We start from the raw sequence: 22,246 nt of genomic DNA, 5'->3' as shown, positions 1-22,246 counted from the left end.
AATATCAGGTTCAGCTTAACGTTAAAACAGGTCGATGTGATAAAGGTGCACAAGACCCCTCCGTGCGCTCGCTGCAGAGGCCCGTATGTAAAGGAGAACTACAGGTTGTAATGTTACAACTGTTTGCATGCTTCCTCTCTTCCTTTGTTTAATGTAGGCTCTCATTACTACGTGGTGGTAACAGATTGTTTGAACTGGAGAGAAAAAGCCATTCGGAGCTAATTAAGCAGCCATTCCCGGCTCCATTCACCGGCAGAGGACCGAGGAGCACAGGCATTTGTCAGCGCTTGACCCCGCGTGGTATTGATTGACAACGCTGCTCCGTGAATGACAGCCTCGACGGCGCCGGACCAATGGGAAGCCGGCGAGTAAGTGCGCCGCGCCGCCATTGGTCGAGAGGCCTTAAAGCCGCAGAGGAGTCCCACGTGGGGCAGAGCCGAGCCTTCAAAACAAGGCGCAGCGCTCAGACATGGCTGCGGCCCGTATCAGACAAAGGCAATCATCTCCTCTCTCTCCCCGCAGCGCAGCTATCGCCCGAGCGCTGATAGGTAGGCGAGCAGGATGTGTTGCGCAAGAAGCACGAGAAACTTAAAAAACACGGTTGTCTAGTCGCCCCCCCCCCCCCCCCCCCCCCCACCATACACACACCGGGGCTTCAGTTCGGTGGGTATCGTCGATCGATTGGTCATTATTGTGTCCTTCACGGTGTATGTGTGCGCGTCAGGGAGGGGGGGGGGATTAAACCCCGGAACATTTCTAGTTTTTGGTGGATACTTTATATATTTCACACTAACATATCACTTCACATTTTATAACCCTGTTATACAAACACCCCCCCCCCCCCCCACCACCACCACCTCTTCCTTGTATGGGGATAAAGATTGAAGAATGCTTGTTGCACCGCACACACCTCCCTCTCTACCGCCCCCCCCCCCCCCACACCCAAAAATTCATCAACTTTATTCAGGCTGCAAAAAACAAAAAAAAAAAAACAAAAAAACAACACCAGCCTAATGAAGCGCGGATGTGGACTTCGTGCCGTCCCTGTCAGGTCTGGATATCACCGTCGGCACATCAACGCCCGCCGCCGCCGCCGCCGCTGTTGTTGTTGCTCTCGGTGGGACGGACGGACGGATGATGCCTTGTGGATCCGCGGGATGATGTCATGTATGGCTGCACCCCACGTGGGGGCTGTCGCTCTCCGATAGGCAGATGTGACCGTATCCCCTCCGAGTCATCCGATTGGACAGATAGGCGCTTTCACGGCAGTTCAGCCCTGCTGCCTGTGTGTGGCAACCGGGGTAAGCTGGACAACTGGGGGAAATGCGAGATTGTGGAGAGTACCATGTTACGCTTTTAAAGAATCTCCAACCTACTCGAGTCGGAAGACAAGATTTTGGAAGCACATTTATATATATATATATATATATATGTGTGTATATATATATTTAAAACCTATATCTGCTTTTCTTTCTTTTTTCTGGATTAACCAGCCACAAAAGGCGCACATTCCTCGGAGGTTCGCGGCGGAGAATAAAGTAGTTTAATCGAGCCCGACCGCACCAGATTTTCTCCCAACTGCTCCCCCGGTCTGGCTGAGTGCGCTCCGGAGAGAGAGGGAGAGAGAGGGAGAGGATGCCTGTCGAGATCCGCGTCCACCACGCTTACATTAGGAGGGATTAAACGCATGAATTACAGCCTGCTCTGTTTTTCCTCCGGGAACAAAAGTCGGACGGACGCTTAGCACGCACGCACGGGTATGTATTTAGAGCTGTTTCTTGTTCAGTTTTTTTTTGTTGTTGTTGTTGTTGTTGTTTTTTTTTTTTTTTGTTTGGTTTTTTTTTCGGGGCGTAAACTCAACACCGCTTCCATCGCTTTCCGCGGAGTCCGACAGGAGGTGGAAGCCAGCTGCCGTCGGCTCCGGCCGGCCTGTAGACCTGTCCTAGAGCTGGGGGGGGGCGGGCGGGGGTGGGGGGGTGTTTTTGGTCGTTTGACGAACATCAGTCAGGATTAGAGTCACAAACAACCGGGTTCGATGCAGACGTGTAATTTCTACGGCGGAAAAGTGGCCTCTCTAATTTCCCCGTGTTGCGTTTGCATCGGTGTGAATTGCAGATTGAGACACGTTCGCGTGTCGGGGCCGCCGCTGACCACTGACCGAGTCAGGTCATCGAGAAGACAGAAGCGCGGGACCAGCGCTGCTTTTCTGTACCTGCCTGCAGAGACCGGGACTAGTTTTGTGTTCTGACTACTTACAAACAACGTGAACTGTATTGTGTTGTGTTGTGTTGTGTTGTTGTGTGTGGGTTTTTTTTTTTTTTCGTTTATAGATTAAACCGCGTCATTTTTCAACACAGGGTTTTCACGCCCTCCCCTACCCCACCCCCCCCCCCCCCCAAACCCCTGTCTGCTGAGGCTGGTGGGGCTGTGAGCAAATTTGAACCATTTTGCCAAAGGACCTGCACACTGGAGAGATAAACAAAGGATACATTTCAAGATGTATCCACAAGGCCGACATCCGGTAAGAAGCGCTTCCTCGGTACTTACTACAGCTTACATATTTCTCTGACAACACTGATGTTGACATGGTTCCTGACTGTGCTGATCCCCCCCCCCCCCCCCCCCCCCCCCCTGAATCCCCGCAAAGTATCTTCCAGCTACATTGCAGCTCATCCAATTTCTTTACGGTCATATTACAATGCATTTATGCTACATCAGAATGTGCACTTAGTGGTAAATGGATGCAGATGGTTTGCATGCCTGGAGATGTTTACTCAGCCATGCAGCAACATATGACTGCTGAATATGACGACAGGTGGTGGTTTTAATTCATTTTTGAAACTGGATTTCATTTTCGGCGTGGAAGCCTTTTGATGTTATTTTTTATTAGCTTCTGGAGGTGTGAAGCAGACCCACCTGCTTAGTGTGGTAATGTCTTACTTTCTGCAGAGGAGATATCATCTTGAGAGTAGTCTAATGTGAGAACTATCCAGCAGCATGGGACATAATACAGAAAATGATGAATAAATCCTTCTACTGTGACTGTTACTGAACTGATTGTTTATTTTTTTTTTTGTTTTTTTGTTTGTTTATTTTTTACAACCTTCTTCCAGCCTCCACATCAGCCTGGTCAGCCTGGCTTCAAATTCACCGTAGCAGAGTCTTGTGACAGGATAAAAGATGAATTTCAGTTCCTGCAAGCTCAATATCACAGGTAATGAATGCAATGAATATCTCCAGAGTCAACATTTACTCTCTATTCAACAGTAAAGGTTAAGGTTAATATTTAGTTGTTGACTCCTGCGGGAATGAAAAAAGACTGCAGTTTTTTGTTGTTTTTTTTGTCCTCCGTACACTGCTGTCAACTGGTTAAGTGTGAGTGTGTTATTGAAGTGATAGAGAAGCCTGAAATTGACACCTTGTCTTCTATTTTAGTCTTAAGGTGGAGTATGACAAACTGGCCAATGAGAAGACAGAGATGCAGCGCCACTATGTCATGGTAAGATTATGTTACAATAGGGAGCAATTATGGTTCCAAATTGCAAGGCTTGTTGAAGATCTCGTTGGGGTGGAGCGAGACAGGCTATTGTGATCACCTGTGTGGTGGTTAGGGCGGCTTGAGTGTCAGGTACAGGCCTGTGAAAGCCCCCAGGGGGGTTTGATGTAGCTGGTTGTTACGGAGGAGCTCCTCCTGACAGGCAGGCGGCAGTGCGCTGAGGCTCCATTATAGAGCGCCCCTGATCTCCAAGGGTCGACTGCAGCGTTGCCCTCTGTGTGTGCTGATCTGATTATTCTCCTAGGAGACTCCACGCTCAGACATATGCATGGCCATAAATTAGGTGTGAGCTGACGGTGGAGGGCCACAGCAGTGTGTGGGAAAATGCACCACAGCAAACAAAATGGAGGACGTGGAACACGCTGCAGTTTACTTTGCAATAGGTCGATTTGTGTAAACCTCAATTATTAGCTTTTAATTTAGCAACCGTAAAGAAAAAACATAGGTGTGTCTACGATGCAGGAATTTAGTTCGGACGTGACACAATCTGAAGGTTTTTCTGTGGCGGTGTGCTCTGTTGTCCCAGGTAAACACACCGGGGATGACTTAAACCAATACATGCAGGCTTAAGTTAAACATTCTTTTCACAGGAAAACAACATGTCAGCCTGACAGGGAGGAGGTTAGGTAAACATGTAGAGAAGTATACCACAGCCAGCACTGGGTGTCAGGTTACGCTACGGCTGTGGGGCTCTGATCTCAGACAGAATGGCTCTCTTGTTTGAGAGTAATTTTCAAAGAAGCTAATGGACTGAATAATGCATTGGCCTCATCAAATAGACGCTGACTGGAAAGCCATTTCTGCCCTGGCTGCCACTTGTGGGCTCCACGGATTACATTTCAGCCAGACAGACTGACCTGGCTTGAAATATCAAGAGTGTTGAGCAATCACGTTACGCTAAGTAAACAGACATCCTGGAGATCTGAGAGCCTCAGATGGTGATCAATAAATCTAACTCTTTCTTCTGCGTGCCCCCACTATAAACAACAAAATATTGATTCATTGGATATTCGCTGTCAGCTGCACAGAGAACTTCTTTTTATGTCTGATTGTAGTTTATCACAATTGCCCACAGAAGCTGGATGGGATTTGGTTACAATCGTAATGTTTAAAACCATGTGATGATGTAATTAGTAGAGTGATCAACTGAAATATTGATTAGTGGCTGTAGGCTGTGTCTGTTTTATTTTAGAATCATGATTATTACCTAACAACTTTTTTTTTTTTTTTTTTAACATATAAGAAAAATTAGCACAACTTTATTGTAAATGCAACTTTATCAACCTCATTATTCAGAACCAAATCTTTGCTTTCATTCCAGTATTATGAGATGTCCTACGGGCTGAACATTGAGATGCACAAACAGGTAGGTACCATCATGTTCCTCATATTTTTCAGCTCAGTGGTTTTCCACAGTGTCAGGGGATGTCAGACCCAGGAGGAGCCGCTCTCAGGCTGTGAACTGAACTGAGTAACGGTAATAGGCTGTAAACAGATGGATCTACTGCAAACAAACAAGGCAGCAAACTTGCATCATCACTTGTATAATTGCTGTGACACTTTTTGAAATTTGCAAGTGGTGTAAAGACAGGATTTGTCTCAGCCTTTTGATAAGATTAAAGGTAGACTTTGGCAGGCTCGGCCTTTGACTTATAATGATTAAAAGGAGAGGATTGCTGATAGGTCAGTATTTCTTTTTTAACAGAAACTTAAACAGAAACTTACAGGAGGGGGGCCAAAGTTCCTTTGCCATTTATTGTGCCCTTATCTTCATCAAAAGATCCTATCACGTATTGCTCCAAAGATCAATCACACGGATGCTTGAAGAGATAAAGATTGTATGAGTGAGTAATCCTGAGATTCCCATGCATGCAGCTCTCAAACCAGCGGGGCTGTTCCCTGTCTTGTCACAGCCTAGCTTGGTTAATGACAGCATTGGAAGCATGGCGGATTGGTGTGGTAGGGTGATCTATCAGTGTCTGGGTTGTGTGTCACACTGCCACATGTCTGTCAGGGCTCGGGCCGCTCTGATAGCTTCTGTCAGGCACTTATCGCCAACCGGAGGAAAGAGGAGGGGGATGGGAGCCGGAGACAAGTTGGAGAATAGAGCTGGGGGAGGGGCGACAGCCCAGCTCTGTGTAAACAGGTTAATCGACTGATCCATTTTAGCGCCTGACTTTTATCAGGAACCTCAACAGAGCTGATGGAAGCGCTTGAATAATTCATCAGTGGGGCCCTAACCTGCTGAACGGAGTGTTTGTGAGCAAACAGTGTGGGCCCGTCCATGCAGACTCCCCCAGCTTACGGCTCAGGCAGGGGAGGAGGAGAGGACGGGGAGTGGTTAACAGGCAGGGTTGGGATGGATTATTGGATCCACATAGGCATATTATTTTCCTGCCAGGAGATTTATTCCATAGTGAGGAAATCCATTCCTCTAAATGTGCCTTTTTCATTACTGTGCAGGGACATAATTCAGATTTCAGAATGCACACACTGACACAGCTCAGATGGACTGATGTGGCAGTGTTATCCGATCCCTCTCTATCAGACGTGACAGTCTGTAGATGCAAACGGCTAATTTCTGCTGTGTGATGTCAGCCAGTAATTACCATCATCTGGTGCTTGTTTCCAAGGGCTGCACAGGGTTTATGGGCCTGGGTGTTGGTGAGGCTCAATCAGATTTGGCCGTTATCTGCAGTCGTAACACAGACATGAGACCCATGGCTGTGGGAAGCATTTGCTAAGTAGCAAACTATCTGCCATACCCAGGGTCAAAGCAAACATGGCCAGCCAGCGGACTGTCAGCAGCGCTCATACAAAAGAGGCGTGCAGTGAAAAGTGGTTTGGAGAAAGTTGTGGCTCTCCAAAACATCAACGCTTCCATATCCCCAGTCTGTCATGTGGGACTGGACTGGGCTTTAATAAATGCAGGGTGTGAACTGTTGGGTGTCAGATCCACTTATATAAACATAAAGTTATTACATTTTAAGATGTGACATAATGAAGAAGGTTATGGTTTTATGCTGTTTTTGTTAGAAAGTTTATTGTTTTAGGATTGAAGTAATCTTTTGGCCAAGAAAATCAGCTGACTGACTGCTGTGGCTGACAAGGTTAATCATACTAATGACTCATGCATCCTTTTAGGCAGGCTTTCGGCATGACCGAGATCAATACTGATAATGTCAAATGCCAAATAGAAATTTATGCTGGATTTTCTTCACATTAACAGCTCTAAGGCTTTTTGCAACATCTCAGTTGAGTGGAAACATGCGTTGCTGTCATCTTGGACAAATTAGAGGCTCTTTACATCTGACTAGTCAAGTATTGTTTATAGATGGATCATGTGACCAGAGCCACCCATTGTTTCCCTCCGCATTTAATACTCATCAGTGTCTCGACTCCATTTTACCACTGCTGATAGCAACAGGCGAATACCTTTCTGCACACCATTGACAAGCCAGCCTGAGAGTGCTCTTAAAGTGGTGCTACACAGGTCCGAGTACCTGTAATTGTGTAGCAGCAGCGCAAAGCTGGCCTCTCAAGGGCCAAGCTGTCATCTACTTAAAGTGGCAACAGCCCCATTTTTATCTGCCAGCAGAACAAAAAAAAAAGAAAAAGTACTCTCAGCACTGCACTGTATCTATTTTGACAGCAGTGGCGAGCTGAGTTGATGCCTTTTCCATGTATTTACATGTTGTGTTGTGAGACTGTGGAGGCTGCCAGTTGTTCAGGGCGCAGGGGATCAGGCACCTCCTGACCTTTCCTAGCCAGCTGTCACCATGACACTAAGCTACAGAGGAATGGACTGTGCGCTTTCACAAATCCTGTCAAATGTTCGACTGCTATTGACATGGCTTATCTCAACAAACATGGATTATACAGGCTCTGTAGCTTTTCAGCTAGTTCTGAGGGCCTTCTTGAGCTCTTGCTAGAGCACTTACTACATTGCATTAATACTAATGCTCATAAAACCTTTATCTAACCCTTTCATTGCTTCACTGGTTGTAGATCACATTTATTGTGTGTCAGAGGAGACCGGAGTTCAGCGTCTTTCTTTTCTGCAGACAGTAATCAAGTTATAATCAGTATTATCTTATGGACTGTTGTACTTTCTGTAACACATGCTACGCCATGTTTGTTTCACATTATTGCCTCTGATCCCAGGGTTTACTTTGTTTCATCTGGTATTTCATCTTTAGCTTGTTGTTTGTGCTGCTGGCTTGCCTGGCTAAGTGGCTATCCATGTTGCAGCTTGGGTCAGCGGGTCTCGTTCTGTTGGACATTACTCTCCAATCTCTCTGGCTCTGCTCAGAGGTAATATGTCTGGCTGCCAAAACTGCCTGGCATTTCTGCCATGTGTAATAAATAAGCTGGCAGTCTGCAAAGTACATTGTGTGTGCTGCTCCAAATGAAAAATCGGAGAAAATCCCTGTGATGTGTTTGTGTTCCGCAGTGGCCCTGGGTTGAACTGCAGCTCATAAATTCCATAGATGATGTAGCTTTGGCACTGTTATTTTTCTGCTCCCAGTGCTGAGCTTGAACCTGAGAGTCTCATCTCCCATCCCTGGAAGAAGAAGGAGGCAGAGCAAGCTGGCTGTGCAGTGTTTTTACAGGGGAGGGGGGCGGATCACACCCCCTCTGCACACCTCCTCCCATTGCTCTTTTCATCCACCATTCATTTGCTACGTTCATGTGATCGACAGGCTGAAAATTCAATTTAATGACCTGCCTCCAAGCACGTAATATGATTTTAAAGCCTGTTACGGTCAAGCAGAGGTGCCATTTGCATAATGATCCCAGCAAGATAGGGTTGGAGCCGTTGCCATGGCAGTTGGTAGACCAGCAGAAGAATGGAGGCAGGGCTCTGTGGATGGATGGGAGGTTGGGAGGGTGGTGGGCAGCTGATTGCAGCGAGAAATGGCCTGGCCTTCAGTCTTGGAAAGGCAGAGGTCTAGCACTGCACTCTTAACATTTACAGGCTGGTAGTTGTCTTCTAATGGTATTGATCATAGATTTGAGGTGTGTTACCCCAGAGGTCATTATGGTTTGTAATCTTTGCTCAATCTTCAGTTATAACCCTTTAATGTAAATTGCTTACACCGTCACATGTAAGTAAACAGTGCAGTCTGGTTAGCGGGCCTCACTTCCTGGGGTGTGGTTGTATGGTTTAACTCGGAGGTTAACTGCAGGACAGCACAGTTGCAGATGAGGGGAAGGAAGGCAGAGCGAGAGAGGATCCTCTCAACACAGCAGCACTCTGCCTGCTCATATCCGTTTAGCATGGAGTGCACTCTCAGCACAGCTGTGCTCCATCCCCCTGGGCTCTCCTAATGTTTTAAATATTTCAAATGTCAATATCACGCTGTTTAGAGGATGTTGAGTCAAGCAGTTCTGATTGCCGCAGCAATTGACTTAATCGGTGTAAACATTAAAGGCGGGGTTATATGAAGTCACTGTCTGTTTCATACTTTACCATCTCATTTTGCTCCTCTTTTGTTTTGCAGACGGAGATTGCCAAACGGCTCAACGCAATTTTAGCTCAAATTATGCCTTTCCTGTCACAAGAGGTGAGTTTTGAATGTGGCTCCCAAGCAGTGTCACACTTTAGTCCTAAAATAAAGTTACTTATTGTTGCCTGTGTTCTAAAGATACTACTTCATATAATTTTCAGGTTAAGCAATTTGGAGTAATTGTGTGTGGCATTTGCCCTCAATTTTAAAATTGCAGGAGCACTATGAAAATTAAGTGTGAAATTCACAGATAAGTGTGGTGGGCTAAGTGGGTGTGGGTGTGTGATAGATGTTGCCTTGTCCCACTCATCTTTTTTGTAAATGTCTTCCCACAGCACCAACAGCAGGTTGCTCAGGCAGTGGAGCGGGCTAAGCAGGTGACTATGACCGAGCTGAATGCTATCATCGGGGTACGTGGACTTCCCAATCTGCCTCTCACCGTGTGTATACCCCCTTTTATTCCTTTATTTGACCTTGGCTAGTGGCAAACCTGCACATAAGACAATGATTAGCTGTAAATACTTTTCCATATCCATGTCTTGTTCTTTTGCCAAGTAGTCTGAACTGTGATTTAATCTGATACACCACCTGCTAAGGTTACACTGCAGATTTGCCTCTTGTTGAATCAAATGTGTGTATATATGTTTTTTTTCCCAGTTTTGAACTATATTCTTCACCAGTATATTTAGACTATATACACAACAAGTTTAGCTCTCAAGAGCTGGTCCGTTGCTCCAGCGTTGGTCTCTGTGGCATCTTCACTGCCTTGTTGTGTGTTTATAAATGCGAGCCTGAGAGCTCTTGAGATCCCCTTGCAGCCTGTATTGCTTTAATTGGCTAAGGTTTTAACGAGGAGCCTCATCCCTCACTGCTGACCTGGATAGCTGTGGGAATTAGAGGGCTGCGGGGTGAGCAGAACACAGCCAGCGCTGCAAGCTCACTGAGACAGTACAGACAGCAGTCAGCAGTCACAGCTCTGCTGCACAGTTCTCTCTGCACACCACAGCACTGAGCAGTAATGCATGGCGTCCATGACTGCCTCCAAACCCCATCTGCTCCTCATTGATCAGCTGCACTCACCCTGCCCTTCTAAAAGAGAAGTGATTGGCTTCGCTCTGAATACAAAGTTCAAGTTATTAGTGATCTTGTTACTACAGTTGGATCTTGCAGAGTCTTTAGCATGCACAAGAGGCTGGCCCAAAAGGCTGACTTAATGACTGGAGGCACATATTGGAATTCAATTAATGCCCCCATGGTGACCTTTTGTTTCAGGATAATTGCTCCCTAGAATTTGTCTGAGTAGGTGTCTTGAGGTGATGGAGAGCTGTTTGTTTTTTTATCTGCTGGACTGAAGCAGATGCTTTATTACACTTTCACCAAAGCAGAGCAGCTGCAAGCGGCAGTTGTTCCACAAGAAAAGCAAATTTGATTTGCAGCTCCTTCCTGTGTATGTGTGTTTTCACATTTGGAACAATATAATATGGGAATATCGCTGTACTTTTGAATTGGTTGTTGTGATCCTTTCAGTGTGGCCATCTGTTGGTCCTTGTCCACAATTAAATATCTACATTTTAGAAAATATTGGACGAGCCAATTCATGATTTTAGTATATGGTCCTATTTGGCACTCGGCTTGTTTTCTGAAACCGCTCAGACATCCAAGGCGCACTGGTTGCTCATGTCAGAGGAGGTGGAAATGTAGCTAGTATATGTTTTACGAATACCCTTCCATTAGTTATTCATTGAGGAGCAGCTCTGTAGGCATGCCAAAATCCTCATGCATATTGTAAAGCAAGGTGGGGTGAAAGAACGTGCCAGGCAGACAGGCAGCATCCAGGAGCCAGCTGCATGCCTTATTGATGGGGCCGAGGGCCATTAATAGGATGCAACTAGGGCAGCTGCTTGCGTTGAGATTAACCTGACTGGTGGCGCTTCCTGTTTGACTTGAAAACACACAAAAATATTCAGATAAGCCCACCTTTCTCCAGCAAGTGGCCACCTGGATCAACCCACTCTGTGGTGTTGTTTTAAAAGGGTGTTGAACAATGAGTAAAAAAGACTTTAGACTTTTGCAACCCCATCGGTTTCAGTTTATCATAATGGAGAGAGGGCATCTAGAGCAGCTGTAGCCCTGACTGTTTTCTGTCCTCCTTTTCAGCAGCAGCAAGCTGCCTACCCTGCTCTCATGGTCAGTGGCATCCATAAATATCTGCTGTTCTATCATGCTGTTGTTAAAGGCCTTGGGCTGTGCATACATCTGGGCTTGAAGGGCTTGTGCATGTTGCATGGCACTTCTCCTGCCGAGGTGCTATGCATTTCACTCAAGTTAGTTTAGTTAGTACACAAGAGACTAATACATTTGCTCAGTTTTGCTTGTGTGTGTGGTTTTTTTTTTCCTGTAGCTTCTCACAGCCTGAGAAAAAAGGGGCAAAGAGTCGGTCTTTATCGTGGAATATTAAATTAGAGGAAATAGGCCAGACTCCTTTCTTTATTTATTATTGTCTTCATTTATGGCCCTCTAATGAGGGCTCTTGCTGATCAACCATGCATATTACCCATCAGTGCCTCATTAAACACAATGAGCAAGGATGGCTCTCCCCTGCCAATGAACTGGCTCCTTAATTTCCCTCATGGACACAATATTATAACACACTAGCTTTCTCTCTTGCTCTCCATTCTCTCTCTCACTCTTTCTGCCCTGGGTATATTTTGTAATTGGATTGACATCTGTCCTGTGGAGCAAAGGACAATGTTGCAAGTTAGAAACCTCACTATTTTTCAATCTAGCCCTCTCTGCCCCCCCAGGGTAGATCTTCCAGAAAGCAAGAAGCAATTAAAAACGCCCTCCAGATATGATTTTAGGAGACATATTTGAGTAGTATGTGCATATGTAAGACCCACGATCGAATACCACTGTTAAAAAAAAAAGAATTTAAAAGCTAACTCTTATGGAGTTAAAGTACTTCTACTTATGTGCAAGAGTAATGTGGTGGATGTGTCTATGTGTTGTACCACTACCACTACCTAGCCATTACAAAGTGCCTAATACGGCTGAAATGGCCGTAAATGGTCACTGATTGAAGTCTGTCTTGTAAAAGAGAGGAGGTGCATGCTGTAACAGCTGCTGAATTATTCAGCTGGCTTGTAGACGGGTAATAAATTGCTGATGTTTTTATTGGTGTCTCAGCTAAGTATTATTTAACCTTGCTTTAAACTGCTTACTTCCATGCTGAGTGCCTTTTAACTCACATCCATTTCCCTGTGCCTTTCAAATATTGATGGTGAATATTGGAGGGTTGACTGAGTGCCAGCATGGGGCCCCTGGTCCTGGCTCCCAGAGCAGCCTTCTGGACGCACACACAAACACACACTCGAATGCTCAAAGTAAGAGGGATGGAGTGCCAGCTTCTAGCACTTAGTGTTCCCTCCGTCTCTTAAAGTTTGGGTGTGCAAATGATTCATGTTCTGTTAATCCAGGAACGTGAGTATGAGAGGAGTAAATAGATGCTGGTTGTGTTTTTTGAAGCCTTTAAAAAAGCAGGTGGTTGTTTAGCCCACAGGCTGACAGATTCCTACACAGCTTCATGTTCCTTAAGAGAATTGCTCAACTCACTGACGGCATAGGAGAGCTGTGGTGCTGCAGTATGAAATGCACTCGTTTACCTGAAGTAAAATATTCCCTCTGCGTTAAGTGTCGGTCGAATCAGACTTTGCTTTGCTCGTTGCTGTTCATGTCGAATGGGAAATATTTCTTTTACTTAGTTTTCAACTCATCACACACTACTAACGCTGTGTGACTGAGTGTGTCCAGCCCTGCATCTCATGCATTAGCCGCATTGAGCAGTGGATTGTTAGTCATAACTTCTACTCTCCTCAGCACAGATCTAGGGCTTATGCCACCCTGGCCTGGTATGGAAATAGCACTGAGGGGGATTGCTGTCCGATCCTGACAGTAATAGATGTGTGAATGTGCTAATATCATCTGGGGTTTAACTGATCAGCCCCATGTTTAGCGCACGGCTTCGCCTTGCCTTTTCCCTCCGACCCACTCGGTGTCTGTCTCTCTCCTTGTCTACCTACAGCAACAGCAGCTCCAGGCGCAGCACCTCTCCCATGCAGCTCACGGGCCTCCAGTCCAGCTGCCACCACACCCCTCGGGCCTGCAGCCGCCTGGCATCCCCCCTGTGACGGGCTCTGGATCAGGCCTGCTGGCGCTCGGTGCCCTGGGCAGCCAAGCCCACCTCCCAGTGAAGGACGAGAAAAACCATCATGATCTCGAACACAGAGGTGAGGAGTTAAACTCAGACATATGGCTTTCCAATTAGGCGTTAGCTGCTTAACCAGTTTGTTTAGAAGAACTTAAAAGTGCATTAATTTTAACATCATCACATAGATGTTAAACAGGGAAAAACCACTTTAGAGCAGAGTGCTTCTCACTCTCTAGAGCAGAATCCTGGGGCCCTTAGGTGAGGAGCACATCCTGTCTGTTCACATTCTGTCTGGGTAATGAGCTGGTACATTCCCAGCCCATGACTGTATAAGCTATTCAACAGCTCTAACACACGGTGATAAGAGAGGCCTTGTGCCCCGCAGTTGATTCTCACACGTTCAGCCAGAAGCATCTGTTATGATATGCTAACTGACTTGTTTTTCTCTTCTTGCTCCACTTGGTTTCATCATCGCCTCGGCCACCATTGTTATGTCTGCCTACGCAGAGAACACGGTGAGTGTCCGAACCCGCAACTACATCTGTTATTTTTTTGTTTGTTTGTTTGTTTTGTTTTTTTTTGCAAGGCCTGTTGGTTTTATAACTCATCACATTTTTGTCTCCACTGCAAATGTCAAATAAAAATTCTTGCTAACCACATGCTGCCATGATATTTTCGTGGCCCGTTTTGAATCTGCTTTCAGTAAAATTATTAATTAGAAAGGAATTTTGAAATATAAGTCTTGTGTGTTTAATCCAGAAGGGAAATGACTGGTATCATGCTGGAGAGATTAGAGGCCTTGTAATTTCATCACATTTAAGGAAAGACTTGGACTTCCCCTTCTTAAAGGATTTGTTTGATCCTTTCTACTGTCTCCCTTGTTTACCATCTCACTCTTTCTCCTCCTCGGAATGTGGTGAATATTTATGAACAAAAATGGAGGATTGGAGGTTTTGTTTTCTTTCTCCCCACCCCGTCTGGCTGGAACTGCTAAAGCATTTTATTTGAATGGCTGCGATCTCTGATGGCTTGTGATGGGACTGTGAGATTGTGTTTCTGTAGGCCGGGCCAGCTGAATGGGTGCAGTCATGTCTGAAGAAATGGAACTCCTGGGGCGATTAGCAGGCCTGTTTTGTTTCTGTGCTCTTGTCCCAGGTCATCTGATAGCAGAGTGGTGACTTTGGTTAATGAGTCACGCTAAGCATCTCTTTAAAAGTCAGCCATTATGCAGACAGTGGCTCTTTGCCCGGACTGCTAGTCCATCGGCCATTGTCCACCTCTCTGGGCTGCTGCTGACTTAGTCCATGTTGTTGCTTCGCTCCTCAGAGGAAGGGACGGAGAGAATCGGGAGAACTTGGCAGGTTACAGGCAAATGGCAAACTCCTGTGAAAGCCGCTGGACACCTGCCTAGTTCCTCCCATTCTGCTGGCGGCTAGAGTGAGCTGTCCCAGCTTGTGTGGGCAGGCAGGCTCCATGAAGAAGCACCAGTCAGTCCCACGCTGCCGTGCCCACTGGCAGGATATAGATTCTCTTGCTTTATCAGAGCTCAAAGCAGGAGCTGACATGGTGCCTAAGCGCGCTGCAGCAATCAATGCCCAATGCCCACAACATACACTTTCTCTCCCCCTCTCTCGCTGTCTCTCTCTCTCATTCTCTCTGTCTCTCCTCCCCTCTCTCTCTCTCATGCTTAGCCTGACTGACTCCAGAGAAAAGGCCCTCTGTTCAGCCACAACACACTGCTCATGTCCCTGTGAGGCTGTTTGTTGTCCAGTTATGAGGAGGAGGGAGCCCAGCTCGGAAAACAAGCCCTCCTCCTTTCAGTTCAGATAACGGCCCATTCTGTTGTGTGGCCAGGGACAGGCTTGTGTGTGAGATTGGGCTTGGCTGGTGTCAGGGTACTGTTTGGAGCTGGCCCTACAGCTGCATTTTAAGAGTCTGCCGCATCCATAGTTTTGTGAATGAGGCGTTTTTAGTGTTTGGATTGGCACAGTGTGTTCTCTGTGAATTTGTGATGGATGAATGACTCACTGCTCTCTTTTACATTGGAAGAGGAAATGTTAATAAAGTGTTTGGTTTTCTCTTTGCAGAATAACTCTATATCCCCGTCAGAAAGCTTACGCACAGCCAGTGAGAAGCACCGCAGCTCCTCTGACTACAGTTTGGACTCAAAGAAACGCAAAGTGGAAGAGAAGGACAGCATGAGCAGATATGTGAGTCTTTAAAAGGCATTTTAGGAAACACTCTTGGGTATTCCATAATTCCTCCGGTGGTCAGAGACATTTTTTCAAAGGCTTCATATAAAAGAAGATTTGCTGCGGTGACTAATTTGCCAATTATCTTTACAGGACAGTGACGGAGAGAAAAGTGATGACCTGGTGGTAGATGTGTCTAATGAGGTGAGCGGTGTAGCATGAAATCATAGATGGCATATTGACATATGTTGAGATGAAGCTGTTGCATCAATGTGAAACTCTATTGCTGTGTTTCTCCAGGACCCTGCCACTCCGCGCGCAAGCCCAGCCCACTCGCCACCTGAAAATGGCATTGATAAGCCCCGCCCTCCAAAGAAGGACACACCCAACAGCCCTGCATCGGTGGCGTCCTCTGGAAGCACCCCATCCTCCAAGGCCAAGGAGCTCAGTCATGTAAGACACCAAGAGAGTTAGCAACAAACTAGGGCAGATAGGGGTTTAAATGAGAATTGCTGAGAGAGCAAAGGGATATGTGCAAATAAATCTAGGACGTTTTCTGCAGTGGATTAGGAATGGCTGTCGGTGCTTTAAGTGCATGACTAAATGTCAGGGATAATATTGTCCTGCATCAGGATCAGTTAGGTCTTCTCTGTTAATAGCGCAATGTATTTAACTATTCCAGGATTTTTTTCCCTCTGCTTCACCAAAAGATTAAAGCCAAAGCAGTAAGGGGATAAAAACGGCCCCATCTCCATTGTGGCCATAATAGGTTTTAGAATAAATAGCAGTTTATGGCTCTGCAGGACTATGAGGGTTGTCAGAATTAGATTGGATTAAGTTCAGTTTGCTCTCAAATTGTCAGTCTGCACAGTGCCTGGTTTCCGGGATTGTGAATGTGCTCGCTCTCTCATTCCCTTTGCAGAATGACAAATCCTCCACGCCTGGCCTAAAGTCCAACACCCCCACCCCCCGCAACGATGCCCCCACCCCTGGCACCAGCTCCACTCCCGGGCTCAGACCCATCCTGGGCAAACCACCAGGCATGGAGGCTCTTGGTTGGTACCATTCTCTTTCCTCTATGGCAACTGAGATAATCTTTTTCCATTCTTTTCTAATGTACTGTTATGTTAACATACCAATACCCTTCTCCTGTCTTTGTCTGTAGCAGCCCCAGCTTTGCGTACCCCTCTGTCCATCGCAGGCTCTTACCCTACCCCCTTTGCCATGATGGGCCATCATGAAATGAATGGAGGCCTGACTAGTCCTGGTGTGTATGCTGGTCTGCACATCTCCCCTCAGATGAGCGCTGCAGCAGCTGCAGCCTATGGACGCTCCCCAATGGTAAAACCCTGCCTGCCCCCTCATTTAACTATATTTGGGATCACCTAGAAACACTGCACATAGAGTGCCACGTGGATTTTGCTGCGATGACTGCTCAATAACAAATCAATTATTCAAATCTGCCTTGTCGTCTTTCAGGGTTTTGATCCTCACACCCACATGAGAGCTCCAGGCCTTCCAGCCAGCCTCACATCCATTTCTGGCGGCAAACCGTAAGTGTGTCACCAAAGGTGCTATGCTCATACATTTTTAAAAACAGTATAGATGTAAGACAACTCACACAGCTCCATCTTTTCCTACAGAGCTTACTCCTTCCACGTCAGCGCAGACGGTCAGATGCAGCCTGTGCCCTTCCCACCCGATGCCCTGATTGGCCCTGGTATTCCTCGCCACGCACGTCAGATCAACACACTGAGCCACGGAGAGGTGGTGTGCGCTGTTACAATTAGCAACCCCACGCGCCACGTCTACACTGGTGGCAAAGGCTGTGTCAAAATCTGGGACATTAGCCAACCCGGCAGCAAAAGTCCCGTGTCCCAACTGGACTGTCTGGTGAGGAGGCTGCTGATGCACATTTGACTCTTAACTTTTTTGCCCTTAGTTGTTTTTGTGCAGCAGTTTTAAAGGTTACCACAACACCATTCCATTAACAGTGGGAAAAGCCTTTGTTATACATGAGGACCACAACAGGCACACATCCCACTGACAGTTTGACAGCAAATGTACTGGTTGTGTACCAGTACATTGCAGCTCATGCTTTTACTCAGTGTTTGTGTTAAATAGAAGAAAATTTTGGCACCAACCAAGGAGGAATATGATAAACATCACAAAACAATTCCTAAAAAATTACACTTGAAATGTTAAACTAACCAAATAAATGCAATGAAATAAAAACTTAGTCCAGGTTTGAGAATACCCTTCTGTTGGTTTATTATGACAGAAGGATTTTCATCCTCTTTCCCATGACTTCTTCCTAAATCTATCTCTAGCTCCACTGCCCTGAACATGAATTGATTCGCTTTGTCCTCTGTGCATCAGAACAGGGATAACTACATCCGCTCCTGTAAGCTACTGCCTGATGGCCGCACATTGATTGTCGGAGGCGAGGCCAGCACATTGACCATCTGGGATCTGGCCTCTCAGACACCGCGCATCAAGGCTGAGCTCACCTCCTCGGCCCCGGCATGCTACGCCCTGGCCATCAGCCCCGACGCCAAAGTCTGCTTCTCCTGCTGCAGTGATGGGAACATTGCCGTGTGGGACCTGCACAACCAGACTCTTGTTAGGTGGGAAGAAAAGACAGAATTTGCTGTGTGTGTGTGTGTGTGTGTAATTTTAAAAGAGGGTGTCAATAAATGTTTGTACGCCATCTGACTTTGATTGTAGGCAGTTCCAGGGTCATACGGATGGTGCTAGCTGTATTGACATATCTCATGATGGCACTAAGCTGTGGACGGGCGGTCTTGACAACACTGTTCGCTCCTGGGATCTGAGGGAGGGTCGACAGCTGCAGCAGCATGACTTCACTTCACAGGTACAACACAAAGGAATATCAGCAACACAGAAGAGATAGATAACACCCACACCCACAGACCTACTGTGGAGGGTGGTTTCCTCTTAGCCCCAGAGCTGTCAGTAATTACTGTCCTGTCCCGTTTCCAGATCTTCTCCTTGGGCTACTGTCCAACTGGAGAGTGGCTTGCTGTGGGCATGGAAAGCAGCAACGTGGAGGTGCTCCACCATTCAAAGCCTGACAAGTATCAGCTCCACCTGCACGAGAGCTGCGTCCTCTCTCTCAAGTTCGCCTACTGTGGTATGAACACACACACATAAAATGAGGGGGAGATAATGCTGACTGTGCTTAACCGCAGAAGGGCCTTAGTCTCACCTATTTTATTCAGTGCTAAAACCGCAGTGCCCTCTTTTATAGTCTGAATGTCTATTGTGTTCTCAAGGTTACAAACCTGGCAACTCTCATTTGTAGGTATTTTTCTCACCACTTCTTAATTCAAGGAGGCTTAATTGCATTGTTGTTTTCTTTGCAGGTAAATGGTTCGTAAGCACTGGGAAGGACAATCTGTTGAATGCTTGGAGGACTCCTTATGGCGCCAGCATATTCCAGGTATGCAGATCAATACACTCTGTCTGCAGCCAGTCCAAAAGTATGCACAGCTGTCTCTGGGAGGAAGGGCACAGCGACCGCTGCCTGACAGGACTCTCCTATCAGTGAAAACCGAACCTGAATTATTGACCTGACAAAGAAGTCTTTTTGAGGGGCATCAGGCCAGAACTTGATGTCACTGCAATCTAATCTTGCCCTGTAGTCAGCTAATCTTCTCCACTTAACTTAAAATGTAGTTGAGCATGTTAACTTCCTCCCAGACTAAAATGTTTTTTTGTTTTTTGTTTTTTTTTTCATCCTCTTTTCTCCGAACAGTCCAAGGAATCCTCATCTGTCCTGAGCTGTGACATCTCGACGGACGACAAGTACATTGTGACAGGCTCTGGTGATAAGAAGGCCACTGTATATGAAGTGATCTACTAGAGCAGACGGCTTTGGATCGGAGCACGTTCATGCTCATGAACAACAGACTCTTCCTCCATCTACCTTCCCTCACACAGACAGCATGGATGTTGCCTGCAGCCCCGGGATGGATGGGCAGGAAGTTTGGCAGTGCCAGACTGAAATGGACGTTGGTGCTGTTGTGGCCCTGGATGCCGTGTCCTTCGGCTCTGCCCTTCCTCACTCATACAGCTAACACTTGTACAGTGAGTGCAGTTCCCCAAGGCACTAAGAAGAAAATAATGTCTTGCTGTTTTTCTGTTTGTTGGATATTTCTTTTTTATTCGTCCTTTTTAATGTGGAGATAAAGTTCCATGACACAACTAGAAGCGGCGCTTCACTTTGGAGCTTCTCCTTGGAGGTCCTGTGAAAAGTGTACATAATGGAGTAATAAAAGGCCTTTTATAGATTTATATTTTGGTGTCCAGTTACGCTTGTGATGGTTCTTTCTTGTTCTCTCCGTGATTTTCTGTCCCCTCTGGGGATGGAAATTAGATTAGGACTTTGTAAGAGGATATTCTATTTCAGTTTTTCCCTCCTCTGCTTTTTTTCATGTTCGTTGTCCAGAATGACCTTTTCGGAAATCTAATTTGGATTTTTTTTTTTCTCCCTGACAACGGCTTTTTTTTTCTTCGCTGTTTGCTGTAACACAGAACACAGACGTTTGTCCAATGGATTTTAGCTGTGGAGAATTCTGGAAATGCCCTTTTTTCAGACGGGAAGAAGGAGAAAATCATGGTTTCCAATTACTTCTACCCTTTGGCCCTGATCAGCAGAAATTCAGCTTTGAAATGAAGACCTATCCCTGAACACTGGCTGCTTTCAGTAACATTGAAATGGATAATTATCAACTGGAGGACTGATGGGTTTTATGGAGAAGCAGCTGTGACTTGAGTTCAGTCTGGTGACTTGACTATTACATGAATCTTCATTTTTCCACTCAGCAAAGTTTAGTCATCAGTCTGTTAAGAGTTAATTATTGCCTCTCTTGTTTGACTCTCTGTGACTGACATGCAAGACTTACATGGTTACTTATAAGGGTGGCGGGCAAAGCCATTACCACATTTGACATTTTGGGTATGCTCTGTTTGCTTTCTTCAGTAATTCATAATATTCCACCACAGTCTTCTCATAGACAAGACTGGTCTCTGCAGAAACACACGTTAGACTGTGTAGCATACACGTGTCATCATCCCTGAGGATTGTACAGTTGACAGTTGTTGATAAATCAATAAACTGTTTTTATATAAAATCATCTTGACTGAATTTCTATAGTGCTGGTGCCCTACTGCTGTCAAAGTAAGTTTGACATGTTGGAAATTATGCTTTTGCATTTTGTGAAGATGGAGATGAAAAGATCAACACTGCTCTCATGTCTGTACCAAAAGGAAGCAGCTTGTTGGGCTCTGTTCAGTCGCAACACCAGCACACCAGCAACTCACAAATGATATCTCCTTAGTGACTGTCAAGTATTATTACCAATGTTTTTTGGCTTGGTGTAGTAATTCCCTGCTGTCTCTGCTGGCTGGCTGGTAAACATTAAGGGGATGACAAAGTTTCTGTGCCTGACCAAGAAATACTCTGACAAATAAGTGTTGCTGTAAAATCACAATGTGTTGTTTTTTTACACTTTGGTTTTTGTCCAGGTAAAACAAACAACAATAATGTGTTTAGTGGTGTTCTTCAGAGGTGATAGTAAGTGGACTTTGTTACCTTCGGATAGAGCCAAGCCAGCTGTTTCCCCCCCTTATACTAAGCTATGCTAGCTGGCTGTCATCTGCAGCTTCATATTTACTATACAGATATGACAGCAGGGTTGATCGTCTCATCTAACTCTTGACAGGAAAGCAAATAAGCACATTTCCCAAAGGTCAAGCTATTTCTTTCAGTTAGGCGGTTTTAGACTCGTACCTAAAGCAGCAACTGCTGTTGAATGCACCAGTAACTGGCTCGTGCCGGCCTGGCTCTACTCTTCTCGTCTGAAAACCAGAAATTGTGTCCTTAAAGTCTTCACTGCCCTGTGCGCTGCTAGTGAGGGCTCTCCCTTGCTCTAAGTCTGCATCTGCAGTACTTTCAGACTTACTCACAGGCTCTCCTTGACAGTAAATGGACGTCCATCAGTAAATGGCTATAAATGCATCCAGATAGGAGTTGACATCTGTCTCAGACATGAGAGGAAGACATTCTGGGTACTGTTAGAGAGGCTGCTAGGGGCCTCAGGCAGTGGCTTGAACTCAGGAAAAGACTGAGCTTGCATTAATATTTGAGTGATCGACTTGGTACTGCATTGAAAGTTATGGTGTACTTACTTACTGGTCACTGTCATCACCCACCTCATTTAAGGTTGTGTCTTTGTACGGTGTTAGCACTGACACTGCACAGCCATCTCAATGAGGCAGAGATTTTATGCAGCACCACTTCTGAAATATGACGCAAACACTGCTCTTGAGTTCTTGAGTAGTCTTTTGGTAGTTGAGTAGTTTTGGGCAGGATGAGGTGAATGGCTCAGTCCTTCCACTCCAGAGCAAGGCTCTTCTAGGACTCTGTGTGTGACGCTGTGAGCCCTTCATATGGCTGCCTCTTCAGAGATGTTGTTGTTAGATTACAAAAGCAGGGCCGGATGCTTTCAGCATGGAGCCAGCCGCCATGCTCCGCTCTCACAGGCTCATTTGTTAAAGGCTATAGTCTTTCTTTTCCCACGTCGCTGAAGTGTGTACTTCCTGTGTGCATTTGTAGCTTAAGCTCCTTGCTCAAGTAGAATTTTCTTCCTCACTTAATCAAACAGTAGAATATCTGCAGATGAAAGGTTGTACCACTGAGTGCCTATTGCTGGACACTGAGGGGTCATTGTCTCGCCTTCCACTGATCTACCTCTCA

The 22,246-nt window shown here is 45.9% G+C and overlaps 1 protein-coding gene across 2 annotated transcripts; it reads left to right on the top strand.

Moving 5' to 3' along the window:
• The first annotated feature begins 1,307 nt into the window (after positions 1–1,307).
• tle3a (TLE family member 3, transcriptional corepressor a) lies at positions 1,308–20,624 on the top strand. 2 transcript variants are annotated; one of them, XM_071497885.1, is made up of 21 exons: positions 1,308–1,757; positions 2,358–2,521; positions 3,114–3,214; positions 3,436–3,499; positions 4,878–4,922; positions 9,061–9,123; positions 9,402–9,506; positions 13,148–13,352; positions 13,781–13,788; positions 15,361–15,483; positions 15,619–15,669; positions 15,766–15,918; positions 16,388–16,520; positions 16,631–16,806; positions 16,945–17,018; positions 17,109–17,358; positions 17,845–18,092; positions 18,193–18,340; positions 18,469–18,619; positions 18,852–18,928; positions 19,244–20,624. In XM_071497885.1, the coding sequence occupies exons 2-21, from the start codon at positions 2,498–2,500 to the stop codon at positions 19,349–19,351; spliced, it is 2,307 nt and encodes a 768-aa protein (XP_071353986.1). In that variant the 5' UTR covers positions 1,308–1,757; positions 2,358–2,497; the 3' UTR covers positions 19,352–20,624. The 2 variants fall into 2 exon arrangements, with proteins under 2 accessions (XP_071353986.1, XP_071353976.1); XM_071497875.1 differs by lacking the exons at positions 13,781–13,788; positions 15,361–15,483; positions 15,619–15,669; ... (8 more) ...; positions 18,852–18,928; positions 19,244–20,624 and having other exon boundaries at positions 9,402–9,476; positions 13,148–13,762.
• Positions 20,625–22,246: the final 1,622 nt, after the last annotated feature.

This window comes from Trachinotus anak, unplaced genomic scaffold (genome assembly GCF_046630095.1).
Source record: "Trachinotus anak isolate AG129_WGS33_773 ecotype Australia unplaced genomic scaffold, CSIRO_AGI_Tana_v1 ptg000002l, whole genome shotgun sequence".
Lineage (NCBI taxonomy): Eukaryota > Metazoa > Chordata > Actinopteri > Carangiformes > Carangidae > Trachinotus > Trachinotus anak.
This window is presented reverse-complemented; position numbering and strand designations above follow the sequence as displayed.

Bases quoted from the DNA above. Each gene is read 5' to 3' on its own strand.
- tle3a (XM_071497885.1), top strand. From the start codon at position 2,498: ATGTATCCACAAGGCCGACATCCG. The intron at 3,500-4,877 runs GTAAGATTATGT...CTTTCATTCCAG, and splicing joins TGCAGCGCCACTATGTCATG to TATTATGAGATGTCCTACGG. The intron at 9,124-9,401 runs GTGAGTTTTGAA...GTCTTCCCACAG, and splicing joins TGCCTTTCCTGTCACAAGAG to CACCAACAGCAGGTTGCTCA.